The sequence below is a fragment of the Setaria viridis genome, chromosome 7 (assembly GCF_005286985.2).
Source record: "Setaria viridis chromosome 7, Setaria_viridis_v4.0, whole genome shotgun sequence".
NCBI lineage: Eukaryota > Viridiplantae > Streptophyta > Magnoliopsida > Poales > Poaceae > Setaria > Setaria viridis.
In genome coordinates this window covers 22,281,769-22,299,526 of record NC_048269.2, presented here as the reverse complement: position 1 = coordinate 22,299,526, position 17,758 = coordinate 22,281,769, and the positions used below count along the sequence as shown (strand labels likewise).

The 17,758-nt window shown below is 47.0% G+C and overlaps 2 protein-coding genes and 1 long non-coding RNA gene across 4 annotated transcripts; all 3 read left to right on the top strand.

Moving 5' to 3' along the window:
* The first annotated feature begins 375 nt into the window (after positions 1 to 375).
* On the top strand, positions 376 to 1,608 carry LOC117865241 (uncharacterized). Its single transcript, XR_004642498.2, has 2 exons — positions 376 to 796; positions 929 to 1,608. It is a non-coding gene; the product is annotated as an uncharacterized lncRNA (long non-coding RNA).
* Positions 1,609 to 8,549: 6,941 nt separating this feature from the next.
* On the top strand, positions 8,550 to 12,840 carry LOC129388413 (RSC chromatin remodeling complex subunit RSC8). Its single transcript, NM_001419623.1, has 7 exons — positions 8,550 to 8,825; positions 8,956 to 9,494; positions 10,274 to 10,765; positions 10,852 to 11,015; positions 11,105 to 11,157; positions 11,263 to 11,417; positions 12,326 to 12,840. The coding sequence occupies exons 1-7, from the start codon at positions 8,735 to 8,737 to the stop codon at positions 12,524 to 12,526; spliced, it is 1,695 nt and encodes a 564-aa protein (NP_001406552.1). The 5' UTR covers positions 8,550 to 8,734; the 3' UTR covers positions 12,527 to 12,840.
* Positions 12,841 to 13,137: 297 nt separating this feature from the next.
* Positions 13,138 to 16,554, top strand: LOC117864121 (SWI/SNF complex subunit SWI3A-like). 2 transcript variants are annotated; one of them, NM_001419626.1, is made up of 5 exons: positions 13,138 to 13,463; positions 13,847 to 13,944; positions 14,535 to 14,810; positions 15,951 to 16,038; positions 16,120 to 16,554. In NM_001419626.1, the coding sequence occupies exons 1-5, from the start codon at positions 13,144 to 13,146 to the stop codon at positions 16,196 to 16,198; spliced, it is 861 nt and encodes a 286-aa protein (NP_001406555.1). In that variant the 5' UTR covers positions 13,138 to 13,143; the 3' UTR covers positions 16,199 to 16,554. The 2 variants fall into 2 exon arrangements, with proteins under 2 accessions (NP_001406555.1, NP_001406554.1); NM_001419625.1 differs by having other exon boundaries at positions 16,117 to 16,554.
* The last annotated feature ends 1,204 nt before the right edge of the window (positions 16,555 to 17,758 follow it).

Here is a 17,758-nt window from a genome sequence, read left to right as displayed (position 1 = left end):
GGGTACTTAAAGTGGCAATAGCCCTGCCATTCTAGCGCTGCTGCCTCTCTTTCAGCTTAAAAACAGTCGTGAGGACAGCCAATCTTCAGAGACCACTGGCAGCTAGGAGTAGCGAAACAATCAACCAATGGCACGGCAAACTGTCCACTATTCAAGAACATTTGCACAACACTAGAGTATTAGTAAGCAAATCCAGGCTACACTCAGAGGCCATGAGCCTACTGAAGAACCTAGAACAATTTAACAAAAACCATGCTTAGTTAGTGATACCTTTAGTGGATTCAAAAACCCACAATGTTTACTACTTAATATCGGCATTGGTATTCGTGTGCGTGGTTCGCTCGGGCGAGTGGAGCTCACATGAACCCCCAATAAACTAGCTCATCAGCTCTCGGCCCCAAAAAGCCATGGCAGGGCCGCGAGCTTAAACAAAAGGCGCGAGCTCCAGAAACAATAGATTCTTCTCATGGGATGCGTCCCTCTCTCGAAGGCCGAGGACTGGGAGGGGGACAGGATGGAGGTATTAAAACTCGAAACACTGCATCGCCTAGAGCCAAATCTCCTGTGTCTTTGACTTACGAGCTGTGCTCCCAACTGTCTTTGACGAGCCGTGCCTCTATATATCCACACACAGTCGTCACACACGCTTGCAGATGCGAGGAGGTAGGTGAGACCGACCGTGAGAACGAACACAGGTGAGAAGCAGGAAGCATGGCGTTGCTTGGGGTTGCGAGGCTGGTCGCTTTGGTGCTCTTGGCAGTCTTCTGTTCGTCGCTTCATCAACAAGCAGGCGTTGGTGAGTCATCTACTGCTACATGCTTTGCTCATCTTCACTGCTGCAACTGCAAACTCTCCCAGCCTGAATATTCGCTGTTAACTGATCACTGAGTTCTGAAAGACTGAAACCTTCTACTTTTGGATTGGTAAGGTGCTATTAGGTTGCATGACAGAAGGCAGCACGCCCAGCAGTGGACGGAGGAGAGGGATCGGTTTAGGTCATACATGACCATGGACTACCATCCATGGCGCCGGCGCGTGCCGAAGCACAACTGATTCAGCTAGTTGGCCTCGCGTAGCATCATCAGGAAGCCTGATGCTTTCAGCTCCCTGTCCATTCTTCAGGCTCCAGCAGCAGCAGCAGCATTCAACGAAGCATGATGGGAGACAGGACAAAACGGGCGTTCTGATGATCTCAGCTCACTGTCGATTAATCAGTCTGCAGCAGCATTAGCAGCATCTTGTGAAGGCTTGAAGCATGATGACAGACGGGAGAAGTTGATGTTTTGATTCTTTTCCTTGCAGCTGTATGCGTATCTACGTGTCCAGCGTGCAGCTCTACGCACGCAAATTTTGCCCTCCTTACCAAAGGTTATTTGCTAGATATTATATATACCCACCAGTTATAGCACTAGTACTAGTAATTAGTGTTTAGTCTCTGTTACATCTTTGTAATAAGTTTAAGGTCTTGTAGTTTGGTTGGTTAGTAGAGAGTAGCCGCTTTTTCTGTAATTGAAGTAGGAGCTAGAGTGAAATGTTCAGACCTGGAAATGCTTATGTACTGAACATGCCGATCATAAGGGAATAAGTGAACTGAAGGAGCATTTGCTACACTGTTCCTCTGGTAGTTCAATCGGCTCTTCCTTTTCTTTCCATTTACTTTTATTTTCTGAGGAAGTTCATGAGCTTATTTTTGTTGGTGGTAATAATAAGGTGTCAAGGTCTTGCAGTTTTGCTTGGTAAACTATCTGCTTCTGTGAGTGAAATACAAGGTAGACAGATAAAGTTCAGACTTGCAAATTCTTATGTAAGTTCAGAGTTGCCAATGCTTATGTACTGAACATGTCGACCATAGTGGAAGTACACTGAAGGAGTATTGGGTTCATTGTTGCCTAAGAGTTCCATCAGCTCCTTTTTCCCCCTTCCTTCTCTGACGATATTCAGTTTGTTCACCAGGTTATCGCTGATTCCCTTTTTCTTGTGCTAGACTGCTGACTGGTGTTATTGTTGACCGTTGATATGCGGCGAGCGGTGTCCTGTCTCCTTTTCTAGCTTCGTTAGATATTCAGAATACAGTTTCTAGCTTCTTTCAGGTTCCTCTTCAGCAGAAGACGCACCCAGAGAAGAGAAACGAAATGGCACGACACCAGTGGCACATCACAGCTGCCCCCGATGGGGCTTAGCACTTGAAACTTTCCTCTTGGTTTGAATCAACAGCAAATCTCTGTCGTGCTATTGGAACTAAGCGCCCCTTGTTCCAACAGTACGTCTTACAACACATGCTATGCGGTCTCTTAAACCATCCGACGACACCAAATGGATAATCCTGGGGGATTTCAATCTAATCTACCGGGCAAGAGATAAAAATAATACGAACATCAACCGGCGGCTCATGAATAGCTTCAGAAACACCATCAACTTCTGCGGCTTAAAGGAAATCAATCTGCAAAACCGGAAATTCACGTGGAGCAATGAACGAAGGTCACCAACGCTAGTCCGCCTGGACCGAGTCTTCTGCAACCAAAACTGGGACCTCCGCTTCGAAAACAGTCTGTTACACGCGTTATCATCATCCCACTCGGATCACTGTCCCCTGCTGCTAACTAATCACGCCACTATACGCCGACCTGCAACCTTCAAATTCGAAAATTTCTGGGTACGATTGCCACAATTCCAAGAGATAGTCTCCACGGCCTGGAACACACCGACCCATCATACAGAACCTTTCCATAGACTGGGCCATAAGCTTTATGTCACGTCGCAGGCGTTACAGCACTGGAGTAGATCAATGCTTTCAGATACACGTATGAAGATACACATGGCTCAGGAGGTGATTCTACGTCTAGACCCTGGCCAGCCCTTGCTCTCCCGACAGTCGATCTGTCAATGCTCGACAACCCTTTCACTGAAGAGGAGATCCGACAGGCCATCTCGCAGATGCCAAAAAACAAAGCGCCCGGACCAGACGGCTTCACAGGCCTTTTCTTCACCACCTGCTGGGAGATTATCAAACGTGACCTCATGGCGGTGATATCCTCCTTCTTTAACTCTCGCTGCGCCGATCTCAACCTTCTCAATAAAGCCACAATTATTCTCATACCCAAAAAAGAAGGGGCGGAGTGCATCGCAGACTACAGGCCCATTAGTCTCATACACGCCATCGCGAAGATTATAACAAAGACCCTGGCCCTGCGCCTCGCTCCTCTCATGCACAAACTTGTCTCACCTTGCCAAAGTGCCTTCATAAAAGGACGAAGCATCCACGATAACTTCTTGTACGTCCAAAACCTAGCACGCCGTTTCCACCGACGTAATCAACCGACCTTACTTATGAAACTCGATATATCCAAGGCCTTCGACTCGGTACGTTGGGACTACCTCCTCACCATGATGCAACACAGAGGCTTCCCACCAAAATGGAGGGACTGGATCGCGGCCATCCTCACCACGTCAACATCACGAATTTCTCTAAATGGATTCCCGCTGGACCACATACAACACGGGAGAGGACTCCGCCAGGGTGACCCCCTATCGCCGCTCCTTTTCATCCTAGCAATTGACCCACTACAGTACATGCTATCGGCTGCCACGGAAAAGAGACTGCTTCAAAAGCTAAACAACCGTGCAACATTTATGAGAACATCCATGTATGCCGATGACGCCGTGATCTTTGTCAAACCTTCCACACGTGACATCACAAACTTGAAGACTCTCCTCCAAAATTTCGGGGAAGCGACGGGGCTCAGAACGAACATCCAAAAAACGAGTGTCACATCGATCAGCTGCTCCCACGATATCTTCCAGGATCTGCTCAGTGACCTCCCGGTCGCGCGGAGGAACTTCCCGATAAAATACCTAGGCCTCCCTCTAACGGTAGAACGCCTACGCCGCATTGATTTCCAGCCTCTGATCGACAAGGTGGCGAGCAAACTCTCAAAATGGAAGGGCAGAAATCTCACGCAAGCCGGCAGACTATGCCTCACCAAGTCTGTCCTATCCTCACAACCCGTCTACACGCTGACGGCCCTCAGAACGCCCAAGGAAGTACTAGAGGACATTGACAAAATCAGAAAACGCTTCCTATAGGCGGGAGACAAAGAACTGACTGGAGGCAAATGCAAAATCAACTGGACGAGGACAACTCTACCGAAAAAACATGGTGGCGTCGGAATCCTTGACCTCCATAAATTCGCAAGAGCGCTACGCCTTAGATGGTTATGGCATGCATGGGCTTCCCCAGATAAGACGTGGGTTGGAACCGAAACACCCTGTGACGACAAAGATAGACTCCTTTTTGCGGCATGTACGACGATCACACTCGGCAATGGGGCCAACACACGCTTCTGGCAAGATGCGTGGGTCGCAGGGAGACGACCAAAGGACATCGCTCCACATCTCTACGCGAAAACCAAAAGGAAAAAGAAAACAGTACGGGAGGCCTTCCACCATAACAGCTGGATTAGAGATTTACAACACAGAACAGGCTTCACAAACTCTCTATTCAGCGAATTCGTAACCTTATGGCCTCTAATCCAACAATACCAGCTAAACCCGGACCAGGAGGACGTAATTACATGGAATTTCACCCAGAGCGGTCAGTACACCTCAGCTTCAGCATACAAGGCCCAACTATTAGGTAGCATCAAAACGCCAAACCTGGCAACGGTGTGGCAAGCTTGGGCACCGGCAAAATGCAAAGTCTTTGCCTGGCTGATCCTCCAAAACAGGGTTTGGACTTCGGACAGATTAGCAAAGCGGGGCTGGGACCATACTCCTACTTGCACCCTATGCCGCTGCACGATGGAGACGGCGCATCACCTCCTAGCTGAATGCAGATACACAAAACAAATCTGGAAGCTCATAGCCCAATGGCTATCACAAGGAATCCTGCAACCGGAGCAATGGACACGCAGTACAAGGGCCATTGATTGGTGGATCGGCATCACATCAACACCAGGGACCCCACGTAAAGCGTACAGAAGCCTAACCCTACTGATTATGTGGGAGTTATGGAACGAACGAAACTCCCGCATCTTCCGCCATAAGGGTTCACCGACAACACAACTAATGGCAAAAATAAAATCCTCAGCTAATATGTGGATAGCAGCGGGAGCGAGAGACCTAGCGGCCCTGCTACCGTAATCACGCCGCTCCGATGCCTCTGCGCCGTTTTTTTGTTTTTCCCCCTTTACTTTTCCTTTCTCTTTTCTTTTATTTTCTTGACCGCTCCACCGGTTGTATCTCCTCTATATCAATGAAATAGGCACACTCTCGTGCCCTTTCCGTTCAAAAAAAACAACACATGCTATGCCGCATTTCAGTGTTTAGTAGCTCAAACATGCTACGTGCTACAGCAGTGCAGTTTTGGTTTCATGACGTGAAATAAAATATTCAAGCGCTTAAAAAAAACAAACATTCCATCCTCTGCGTCACCGATGCATACGGCCGTAACAGTAAGCTTTGCTGACCAGAAAAAGTACAGCATCTTGAGAGTTTCAAGCTGGGTGAATGGTGATCACCCATTTTGCGAGTGGCGTGGATCCCTAAAAGGAGCGTTCCTGCCTTTTTGCCGAATGTGCCGCGAAATCACCGGGTGCATTACATTTACATACCGCGGCCGCGTTCTCCTCCGGTGTCCGATCCTGTTCATATCGGCGGACGGCGGCCCGGCCTCGCTTTGCGTTTCGCCAGCCGTACAAGCAGACCAAAAGGCTTGCTCCTACCGCCGATCGAAAGAAAAGCAGGTGAGCAGGCAGCGATCACATGCGATCGCCTGGGGCTCCGCGGAAAACACAAACAGAGTGTCTCCGGGGGGTCAGAACGGTGTCTAGGCTTTTGACCCACCACCTGTTTGACCCACCACCGTGGCGTGGCGCGGAATGGCGCGGCCCCTTCGGGAGCGTTGCCTTTTCGGAGCCCCTTCATCAGACGTGCCGCCTGCTCGCCGCCGTAAGGCGGTGGCCGGCGGGCTCCTCCACGGCTGCACCATCCAGCCGTTGATCACGACGGCGATGCATACTCATTGGCCACCGGCCAGTGCTTTTGGCTGTCGTGGCGATAGGCCTGGGCGTGGGCGGGGAAGCCGGGGAAAGGCGAGCGGGCAAATGATAGGCCGCACTGCAAAAAAAGAAATATTACGTACGCGCGCATGCAGAGAGTGTGCGGCTTTGGAGCAGCGATCTTGGACGTGTGGTACTACTCCGGTACGAAGAGGAGGTATGTCACCGCGAAGCCTGTTCGCCGGTGGATGTCGGCCACCGGATTGAGGCGTCGAGAGCTCCAACTCCCAACTCGACCGTACTCGGAGGGAGAACAAGCGGGCACGCGAGGCAAGCGAGGACTCCGAGGGCCGACACGAGCGGCCGTACAGCGCGGCGGTTAAAAGAACCCGCAACCGAGACGACGCCGGGGGCCCTGCAGCGAGAGACGAAATACGTGCACCGAACCGGACGCTGGCGGTGCGGTGGTGGTCTGGCCGAGGTCGAGGCCAAGGCGGGGGAGGGGCGACGTGGTTGGCGGCCTGGCCGAGGGACGGACGTGTGACCTTGTGGTCGCGCTCGCTCGGCCGTGGAGACCGAGGCCGCGCACGGGGCCGGACGGGGACGAGCAGAGCAGAGCAGGGCCGCCCTCGACACGAGGCCTGGCGCGCCGCGCTCGCCAACGCCCCCCCGCCCCGCCGTGCCGTGCCGCCGTTGGCGGTTGGCCTATTGCCTTGCTCGTTCATACGACCGGTGGCAAGGTTTATATTTCGGAAAAAAAAGGGTCTGGGGTTGGGAAAGCAAAAGCGGTTAGCTCCGCCGTAAGTCCAGCCAAGGCCACCGGTGTTCGCGGTAATGGGGGAAATCAAATGAGGCCCATTTATCTGCTCGGGCGGGGCAAGAAGAAGTCGTTCTCCGTTCGTCAACATTTATTGGTGGCCCATGAACGTTGGGCCGAATTTAATCAAGGGCCGAGCCTCGGCAACATAGGCCTTGGGCCTTTACGCGTACGTGGCCCAATAGATTCTAGCCCATAAATTGATTAAAATAACAAGAGTATGCAAAGCTATTATAATAACATTTCTATAAAAAAAACTACTCCCTCCGTTCCAAATTATAGGTCGTTTTGACTTTTCTAGATACATAGATATTATTATGTATCTAGACATAGGGTATATCTAAGTGCATAACAAAGTCTATGAATCTAATAAAGTCAAAACGACCTATAATTTGGAACGGAGGGAGTATTATAATAACAAATCTGCTTCTGACTTATAATATATACCAAGTCTAAGTTGAATACACATATATTAAATATCTATATAATACTACCGTCCTAATCTCCCTATCTCCAAAAAAAATATACATTTCCTATCCTGCATGAACCGGCTCCGCCTAATTTTTCGTTCAGACCGGCTCATGCCAGACTACGAATGCCGCCGTGTTTTTCGGACCTTCAACTTGTTGAATTCAGATGTACCCCCGAGCAGTCTGCTCACTGTCAGTTGACGACAGGGACAGCGAGCTCTGCCGTTGACAAACATATATGGTACGGACTATTGACAGAGATAAGTCAAGGTGTTTAGATTTTAGTCCGGACTAAAATTTATATCACATCGAATATTCGCAGGTTAATTAGAAGGACTAAACATGAGCTAATTATAAAACTAATTACACAGATGGAGACTAATTCCCGAGACGAATCTATTAAGCCTAATTAATCCATCATTAGCACATGTTTACTGTAACACCACATTGTTAAATCATAGACTAATTAGGCAAATTAGTTTTCATCTGTGCAATTGATTTTGTAACTAGTCTATGTTTAATACTCCTAATTAGTATGTAAATATTAGCTTCTAAAAACAAACGGGGCCTTAGGCAAAGACTGTCGTCACAGGTGCGTTAAACATGACGAATCGATCGGCTGTTAACTCCTTTTTCATTATCTTTGGCATCTTAACTTTGGCACGCAACAAGGGTAACGGCCTAACGGGCTACAGAATGCTCCATTCATTTTACCTGCCTCCTCTTAGTACGGATGTACAAAGTTCTTCTGTGTATTCTACAGAAAAAGTGCTGCCATTGTGCAGTGCGATCGGTTGGTGTCACGATGGAAAGGAAGGAGCAAAATATGGAGCGTGGGCACTGACACGTCAGAAATGCAGCGGGCAACGACCCTATTTTATTTTCGAGTGCAGCAAAAGTCTGCAAGATTCTCACTCAGCTGGAAATGAACGGATAGGATACAACATATTGTTATTTTTTCTCGGATCGAATTCAAATATAAATAGTGGTAAAATATGTCAAATATTGATATTCGTCCTGTTCGGATCTTAAAAATGCAACTTCGAGTATCTGAATACGGATATCGAATATCCATATTACCATTTGAGACCTCTTCGATCGGCCCACAGTTACTCGTACCGTTGGGAGACATGCACATGGCCCATACCGGCCCATAGTTACTCGGCCTAACTTAATTGTAATACAGGCCAGCAAAGGCCCAAACCACGGGACCAACTAATACACGTGGCCCTACGCGTACGTGGAAATCCTCGTCGTCGTCGCTCAGACCACGCCGCCACCGCACGCCTCGCGCGGCTCCCTGCCCCAGTGTGCCCCCTCCCTCCTCTCCGACCGCCCGAGCGGCCTAGCCCAAAGCCAAGCCATAAGCCCCCGTAATCCGAGATCCGACGGCCCAGATCTCTCCTCTCCCCTTCTCCCCGTCCGTTTCCCATCTTCCCGCCCTCTCCCCCATGTCGCCGCCGGCGGCCGGCGCGGCCGCCACCTCCGGCGACGGACCGCCGTCGTCGCCGCGAGAGCTCTACACCATCCCGGCCTCATCCGGTAAGAGTTCCCTCCCTCCCCCGCGCGCCCTTCTTCCCCGTCGCGCTCCTCCTAGGGTTACGGGGGGTGACCCCACCCCCGCGGAGCCGGCCGCCTGACCGAATTCGCGTCTGCTGCCGCTCCCCCGCAGGTTGGTTCCGGTGGGACGGGATCCACGAGACGGAGCGCCGCGCGCTGCCGGAGTTCTTCGGCGGGGCCGGCGGCGCCGGGTTCGGGACGGCGACGCGCAACCCGCGGATCTACCGCGAGTACCGCGACTTCATCATCGCCAGGTACCGCGAGGACCCTGCGCGCCGCCTCACCTTCACCGAGGTCCGCAGGGCGCTCGTCGGGGACGTCACGCTCCTCCGGAAGCTCTTCGCCTTCCTCGACGCCTCCGGCCTCATCAACTTCTCGGCCTCCTCCTCGTCCTCGGGCACCGCGTCGCGGCAGCAGGAGGTGGGGGTCGTCGTGGAGGCGCCCGTGGGGTTGCAGGTGACGCCGCGGCCGCCGGCGTCCTACTTCGCCGAGGAGAAGCGGGGAGGGGCGGGCGAGGAGAGGGAGAATGGGTTCCGCCTGCCCCCGCTGACCTCCTACAGTGATGTGTTTGGAGAATGGACGCCTGGGAAGGTCCCTATATGTGGGTTTTGCGGCGAGGAGTGCAATGATGAGAAGTTTGAGACGTTGCAGGTACTATCAAAACTCCTTGTGCCCAAAACTGTCGATGTTTGAAGGGTTTTCTCCATGACATTGTGGTCTGTTAATAGATTTAGGGTTTTGGACTATGGTGCTAAACCCTTGAATGTGGAATATGGAGTGCCTCAGTGGTAACAGCTCCGGCAAAAGCAACTTGTACTATCTGGGGTATAGGTCGTTTCAATCATGCTTGAAAACACTGCAAACTTGTGATAAGGTCGTTTTTGAACTGACCTATCCGTTTTGAAATGGCCAGCTCTCTTATTGGTACACAATGCAGGCTCCAAGAAAATGAAAGGGGCAAGGGATAATTGTGTTGCTACTGTATATTTTTAGATTGATACGAGTGCTATCTAAATGTCTAGTCCCTAGGTGCTAAGATGGAACATTTTGAAACCTACAATTTTGATTTGGTAAGATGGGAGGATTTGCTCATTATTATGTTTTGTAAATATAATAATTGCCACAGAAAAAGGAAATATGCTTTTTTCTATGGACTAGCCAACAAGGTGAAGTTGGTAGATGATAGAATGGATCCCCTCTTCTTTGTGAAAAGATGCTAAAATCTGTTTTGAATTCCTGCACGCGCAATCTTCTCACTCAGCTCTACTGGATATTTGTCTTATCTCCAAGTGTCTCTTGTCACTATGCTTATGGTATCAACTACACTCTGACTGAGCGGTAATTTTATTCTTCTGTGTACATCAAGCAGTGATGGAAATTAGGAAATACTTGATCTGTATTCAATAACATTTCTCATATTCACTTTTCAGGATGGTTTTAAAGTATGTTCAAAGTGTTCCAAAAGCAATAATGATAACAAGGGAGAAGGGAATAAATGTCCTGGTGACAAAAAGGAGAGTGTGGACAACCATGCTTCCAGTGCATGGACAGATGCGGAGACGTTACTCCTTTTAGAAGGAGTCCTAAAACATGGAGATGACTGGGATCTTATTGCCCAGCATGTCCGCACAAAGAATAAATCAGAATGCATAGCAAGGCTTATTCAGTTGCCTTTTGGTGAACATATGCTGGGCACAATAAATGGTAAATCTGTTAGCAGGCTCCATATGAACCAGGCAACTGATGGAAAAATGAACCAGCACATTACGAAGGAGTCTTCAAGCCACTCAACTGAAATGGTTGATGGCATGCAGATTGATGGAAATGAAGATAGTGCTGATAAATCAGTTGAAGAACATCCTCCTACAAAACGCAGACGGTTATTTTCTTCAATGGATGCTACCGCTTCATTAATGGAGAAGGTAATTTTTACAAAACGACATGAAACTCAAGTGCCAAGTATGTTTAAGTTTTAACGGTATACTAACATTTGTTTATGCTACCTCAGTTAGCACTCCTGACAACATCAAGTAGCCCAGATGTTGTTGCTGCAGCTGCTGATGCTGCGATTAAAGCTTTGGGCAATGAAAACCCGGAAGCAAGGAAAGCCTTTCGCCTCAGTGAGCGAGAATTTAAGACTAAGGCATTCGCTTCAAACCATGCCCAACAGATGTAAGAATGAGTTTGATATTGTTCATATGCTTAATTTTTTGGCCATTGTTGGTATAATATTTTAAAAAATCTGAATGATATGCTCACAGCGATCACAAAGTTGGCAATAAGGATGTGGAAATGCATGGCCGGACTGGTTCTGGTAGGTCAAATTTATTTTCTCATTCCAAGCTAATATAAATACAGTATTCACCGCTTCGTTACTACTCTGAACATCTGAAATTTATGTTCTCCGTTCATGATTCAGATAAGAAGCAGGAAAAGAAGTTCATTGCTAATGCATACCAAGTGAGGGCAGCTGTTGCTACTGCTATTGGTGTAGCTGCTGCCCGTGCTAAAATGCTCGCAGACCAGGAGGAGCGAGAAATGGAGCTCCTAATGGCATCAATAATTGAAACTCAGGTGAAAATCTTTTTAGTCCTTTCCTGCCATGACAGTATTCTGGACCTATACAATGGTTTCTCTCCACAACCAATCAGCGGTGGGGATTTTCTAGCTATATACAACCAACTCGTATGTACAGTGGTTTCTCTCCACCCCTCTTCATTTCATGCTGATTGCAGGAGCAAGTCAGAAAGGTTGAGAAATTGAACATAAACCTAACTCTCCATGCTTTAATAGAAAATGAGTATAGGGTCATTGAGTGATAGGGGTAGACCAGGAGTAGAAACCTCAAGAGAGCACGAGCAAATGTTAGCGGAACGCACCACACCAGTGCTACTCATCTTTAAATTTACTTGCTCAGGTTGTGCACTTGGCTGAGTGAGAGTGGCAGGTCCTGGCAGCACCAGAAGAAGAAAGCTTTGTTGTCGCGGGATAGTGAAAAGCATTGATGGATGCTAGATAGGCATATTTATTGGTTTAGTTTGTTTACAAGTAGGACTCCCCTACTCAAGTATTTGCAACTTTTTTGCTTCCTAGCTACTTAATCAATGGCTAACGGACATGGTCACTCTAAAGTAGGATAACAATAGTAGTACAGTTGTAATAATCATCGTCGCCCGTGTTGAGTTGCGAACATTGAGAGGTTCTTATGCACCAACAGTGGGGCCTAACATAAGAAGGTTATGTTAATAGATTTCACTTTCCAATCTCACCCTTCTTGCCTTCCTGGTAGACCTTGTCCTTATGACACAAGTAAATAGCTTCTAAATGGGAACAGGCAACACCAGTGATGTTTTCTTGGTGACAGACTTGTCTTCCTTTTGATTTGAACTGGAATAAACTTTACCTATCATTTCAAAAACTATATTTCAGAAATATGGAATTTGTTTAATCTCGCTGATGTTTTTTTTGTCTATGTTTGCCAGCTAAGAAAGATGCAATACAAGATCAAACACTATGAGGAGCTAGAGTCGGTCATGGAGCAGGAGCATGCCACTACGCAGCAAGTGAAGGGATCCCTCGTGAATGAATGGCTAAAGGTCCTGGAGCAAGCATTCCGGACTGGAGTGTCACTACCGAGAGATGAATTGCTCATAAAGCTGTTCCTGAACCAGTCCACTGCATGAGGAAGCTGGCTGGAGTTAGGCCGCCCCCCCCCCCCCCCCCCCCCCCCCCCCCCCCCCCCCGATCTGCATCTCCCTCTGACTGTAGCTGTAGCTGGTAGATAGCTTCCTGCATGTATGAGGGCGCGCTTCTGTAAAGGTGCTGATTGAGCATTCCATTACTCAGATTTTTGGGCCTGGGATCGCAACATCCCTTTGTAACATCTTGCTCTGTTGTACCAACTAGGTTAGGTGGCAAAATCGCTGACAGTTTTCCTGTAATTGTTGACATGTATGATTTCGTTCGTGCGGATGTGAAAATGCTGCTTCAGTTTTGGTTTCACATGTTTCCTAGTCGGTGAGTCGATTGCTTCAGTTCGTTGCTTTGGTAATGTTGTAGTACGTGGAAAAAATTTGTAGCGAGCAATCTGTCATTTTGTTTCTACTGTTCCAACCTATCTGGACTGTTCAAGTTTCGAATGGACGGTCAGGATGGAGAGAGTTCATCGTAATCCTTTCAGGAGAACAGAAAATTACCATCAAGGCCCTTGACGGTTCTCGTAAGTTGGCCCCCAAACGGCCAAAACCCTCTCGACCCCAGACCTATTCCGCCTTTCCAGCCTCCAGCCGCCAACAACCTGATGGCGAAGAAGAGCAAGGCCCCGGCTGCCGTCGCCGCCGCGGAGGCTGCGGCGGATGAGATGGGCGTCTCGAGTCCCCAGGGCTCCGCCCACGGCAGCGAGGGCAGCGGGGAGAAGGAGGGCGCCTTCCTTCTGGGCCAGCCGACCTGGGAGGACGCCGGTGGCGGGCGGTGGCGTTGCGCGGAGACGGGGCACGAACTGCCGGAGCGGGAGAAGGAGGCGTACGCGCGGTCCCGCGCCTGCCGCCTCGCGCTCATCGACCACGCTGTCGCGCGCAAGAAGCCGCCGCTCAACGCCTTCAAGCCCCACCCCGAGCACAAGTGCGTACTTCCCCTCGGCTCTTTCTGCTGCTGTTCTGTTTCTGTATTGCTGCTTGATGCCTACTCAACGTAGCTCGTGTGAATTCTTCGCGAGCGTTTACCCTAATACGAGTTCGTGGGTTCCCTTGGGTACCCATTAGTGCGAGTACAAGTCCGAGGGTTCAATTGGCTATCCATTAGTGCTGGTGCATTTTGTAGGGTTCTGAATCAAAATGTATTTTGGCATGATGCTGCGGTGATGTGACATTGTATCCAAAGACAAATTACTGAATTAGTGACAAAAAGTCGATGCACGTCCTTGTGATTTGTGAATCAGAACACACACTACTCTTGCTCTTTGGGTGATTTATATATGAACTGATGAATTAGGTTTTGTGTCCTAGATCGAAGCTGGTATGCAACATTACAGGGGATACAATCAACAAGTCGGAGGAGCATATATGGAAGCACATCAACGGGAAGAGATTTCTTAACAAGCTAGGTAAAAGTTTCTGAATACTGTATGCTATTTCGACTACTTGCTATTGGATTGGACTGTGCTGCTTGCATATGTTTCCCTACTGGTTGAAGAATATTTAATTGTCAATGAACGCTTGGCTATTTCCTTGTAGTTTTTTTTTTCCATCATGATGCCATCGTTTTGCATCTACGTTGATTTGCCATTTGAAATTCCACCAACATTGGTTCTGGAAAAACATAAGTTAACTACTAATACTGGACAGATTGTTGTTACCTTGCTGAGAACAATTGAGTATCAATCAAATGCAAAATTGCCATTTTTGAAATTATCAGTACCTTTTCCATCTATGTTGATTTGCCATTTTTTGAAATTTTACTAACTGTGGTTCTGGAAAAACAGAAGTTAACTATTGTTGTCAGACAAATTGTTGGTACCTTGCCGAGAAAAAAAATCAGTACTGATGAAATGCAAATTATATGACTTTAATTGTTGCAATCTTTTCCAGTAGAATTTGGCTAGAATTCTGATACCAATACAGCGAACTGCATAAAGCCACTGCACTAGAATGTTTGTATGCATCTGCATCTAATGTGCCCATCCCTGTGTAACAGAAAAGCTAGAAGAACAGATGGTTTCTGGTGAGAAGGCTAATGAAGAAACTGCAAAGTCAAATGAAGTGGCAAAGAAGGGCAAGTCAAGCAAGAAGGACAAGAAGGGCAAGAAGAAAACTAATGTTGCCAGTCCTTCTTTGCCACGAGAACCTAAACCAGAGATGGATGATTCGGATGATCCAGAATTTTGGATGCCTCCTGTCGGAAGTCGCTGGGATGATGATGATGGGAAAGACAGATGGGAGTCCTCACCGGGGAAGAATGAAGGCGGTTCTGGTATGTGTGAGTTTGTCGACTAAACTGCATAAACAATCCCCGCAAGTAGTAATAAACAGTAGTCTCACATTTAGTAGATTTGTTTGTTGCATAGGTAGCTTTTGCTCAAGATTTTGGTTGTTATGTCAATCACTTTTTTGCTTATTGAGTGAACACAGAATTGGTTAATACATACTGTACATACATTGGGTAGCAGTTTTTACATTTACCTGTTCTTGTGGAGATGGGAAGCTAGAAGTGCTATTACTTTATGCATCTAGTTACTGCCTAAGGTTCAATAAGACAACCTATTTTAGCAAAGCTATTATCTTGACATGTATCTTTGTGCTGTCCTGCCATAGGATGCTGTAAAAAATACCTCAGACTTTTTTGTTTATGAAATACTAGACTGGAAATCTATCGATTAAAGAAAATTAGCATACAAAGCTATATTTAGGGGTCACATAGTGGACCAACGAAGAGCCACAGGGTTCACAATGCTAATAGCCAAAACTCTTAACCAATCCAATTGGCCAAAGCTTCATTCATTTTCCCAGGAGCTTAAACCTTGAAATATTCAAAGTTCACTCAAAGTTCTTTCTTCCATCTATCCTTACTGAGAGGACTCTTTTCAAATAAACATTTGTTACTCTGAATCCAAAGATTCCAACTAGCTAATGTAAATGGTTCCTTGAAAAAATATTTCCTTAGGTCCAGCTTGAGACATAACCATGCCCAGCATGTCAAAAACATCCATGAAAGTATTCCATGTCAAAAACATTATTATTTTCGTGTGGGTGAACTATGATACACACACCACACAGTCCTATCAAGCACAATTTTTTGTAATTTCCCAATATTGTGCTGGAATTCCATTACCTGAAGATCATCCACACTCCAGATGTTGCTTATGTATCTGAAATACTCTTTTATGATTGCATTTTCGGTATTGTTGTGCCATATTTATCGAATGTCTAGGTTACTTACAGTCATCTTTTATCCAAGTCTACATATGTGAGGTTCATGTGTAATTGGATTGTACCTACCTAAGCATTTCAGTTGTTCTCTCTCTGCTTCTGGAATTTGTGATAATAGTCTCTTTTTTTAATCATGACGAGAGCAGATGTTGAAGCATGACATTTTCCTTGTCTCGTATCACAGATGATGGTGGTGGTGGTGATAATGATGATGACAACAGTGAGGATATGGCTGACAAGGATGATGCTGAATCAAGGGTACTTGCTTCAAGGTATATTCATACCTTTTGGTTGATTCAAGTAATAGTGTCTGTTGTCACGTAAATAAGCGAGAGTTTCAACTATTGTAGCAGGACAAAGCGAATGTCACTAGAAGCAGTCGGGCCAAGTAGCTTCGCTTCAAGGAAGAAAAAACCCAAGAAGGAGCAGTAAGAGTTTCGGCACCTCTCATCTGGTTACAAGAGGAGCAGTAAGAGTTGATGGCGATTTGTTTACAGTTATCCAAGGATTTGGTCACCTCATAGAGAGGAAGAAATGTTATCTATTGGGTTTCCTCGGGTTGGGTAATCAATGGCTGCTTTTGTGTGTGTTAGCATGTTTTCGGTTAACGTTTTGTCAGTTGATCTATGTATGTAAGCTGCAAGAATTTTTTTGAAAACATCCGGATGGGTGTTATTTACTTCAGCAACTGACGAGGGCCAATGTCAGTTGCCTTTACATTGCTGTGTGAACGGCGTCCGAATCATCTAAAGGTTGAAATGAGAAGGTGCTAAATTATTGCTTCTGTATCCTTGCTATCCAGTCTTTATGTGCTTCAACGTGCTAAATAAAGAGTATACGGTCGTTGCGGCTGCCATTCTACCGGCTGTTCCTTACCTGGGCGGACTAAAACAAATTGAATTATTAGAACTAATCTTGAATTAAAATTTTCAGTTATGGACTTGTCAACATTTTAGAAGTCTTTTCAGCTCATGCCAAAACAAGTGCCATTGCTTGTCCCAGTCACATCCATCATTGCAAAGTGCATAGGATTGGAAATGATCGCATTGGATATTCTCAGAACAAAAGTGCCGTGTGGGCAAGTAGATAAGGGTCAGATTGTCAGTGCAACTACATTCTTATTGCTCCTACTAAATGCGTTTTTTATCCTGTTATTAATGATGATACCGGATAAACGTTCAGGTGCCTGAATGCCTGGTAAATCATGGACAGAGATCAGGTGCAATAGCACCTACTAGTGCAAGATAAGAAAAGCCATCCCTATCATATATGCCCGGGAATCGATCTCACGCATCTTAATTGCTTTAGTTCGCAAGAGGATATAATTAATGGGTCAACACTCTATCCCTATTCACGTGCCAAGTCTGATGCGAGAGAGAAGAAAGAGGGCCAAATTACCAATTCCTTCATCACTAAGCTCCGTCCCTGTTCGCACGCCAGGAGCGTACGTGGAGGTGAGGGCACATGCCCTCACTTAAAAATTTTATACTATGGGAGTAATTCGTAATTTTTCACCATATTAATTTCTTTGCTCTTTAAGTCCACCCCTACTGTGCAGCCGAGGGAAGCGGCAGTGCAAGAGCCTTGAAATAAATTTTCGTACAATGTCTGTAGTTGGCTTGAAGTGACTTATGTTGGGCTTCAAGTTGCATAAACCCTTAGTAAGTCACTTAAAATTCGACATTCTCCTCTATAAATGATTTTGTCGCAAAAGCCCACTCCTATTCAAACGAGCCAACTCTTAAGCTAGGAGATGGTTTATCACGGCACCTAGCTCAGCATAACTTCCATATAAAATTATAGATGCTACCGGTCGAGATTATTTCATTTCTTGTCGACTTCCCGCACTATATTTCAAAGGAATTTGTTTTGTTTGCTATACTTTGCACTCGATCTCGCCATGCATATATCCAGGCCACTGCCGGGCGAGCGCCTCTCTGCTCATACTGGCCTGCAATAACTATAGCTCGTGTTGCCTCTTGATGTGGAGCC

Coding starts and splice junctions, on each gene's coding strand:
- LOC129388413 (NM_001419623.1), top strand. CDS start 8,735: ATGTCGCCGCCGGCGGCCGGCGCGGCCGCCACCTCCGGCGACGGACCG. Junction 9,495..10,273: donor AGAAGTTTGAGACGTTGCAG/GTACTATCAAAA, acceptor TTCACTTTTCAG/GATGGTTTTAAAGTATGTTC. Junction 11,418..12,325: donor CATCAATAATTGAAACTCAG/GTGAAAATCTTT, acceptor TATGTTTGCCAG/CTAAGAAAGATGCAATACAA.
- LOC117864121 (NM_001419625.1), top strand. CDS start 13,144: ATGGCGAAGAAGAGCAAGGCCCCGGCTGCCGTCGCCGCCGCGGAGGCT. Junction 13,464..13,846: donor AAGCCCCACCCCGAGCACAA/GTGCGTACTTCC, acceptor TTTGTGTCCTAG/ATCGAAGCTGGTATGCAACA. Junction 16,039..16,116: donor TCAAGGGTACTTGCTTCAAG/GTATATTCATAC, acceptor CAACTATTGTAG/CAGGACAAAGCGAATGTCAC.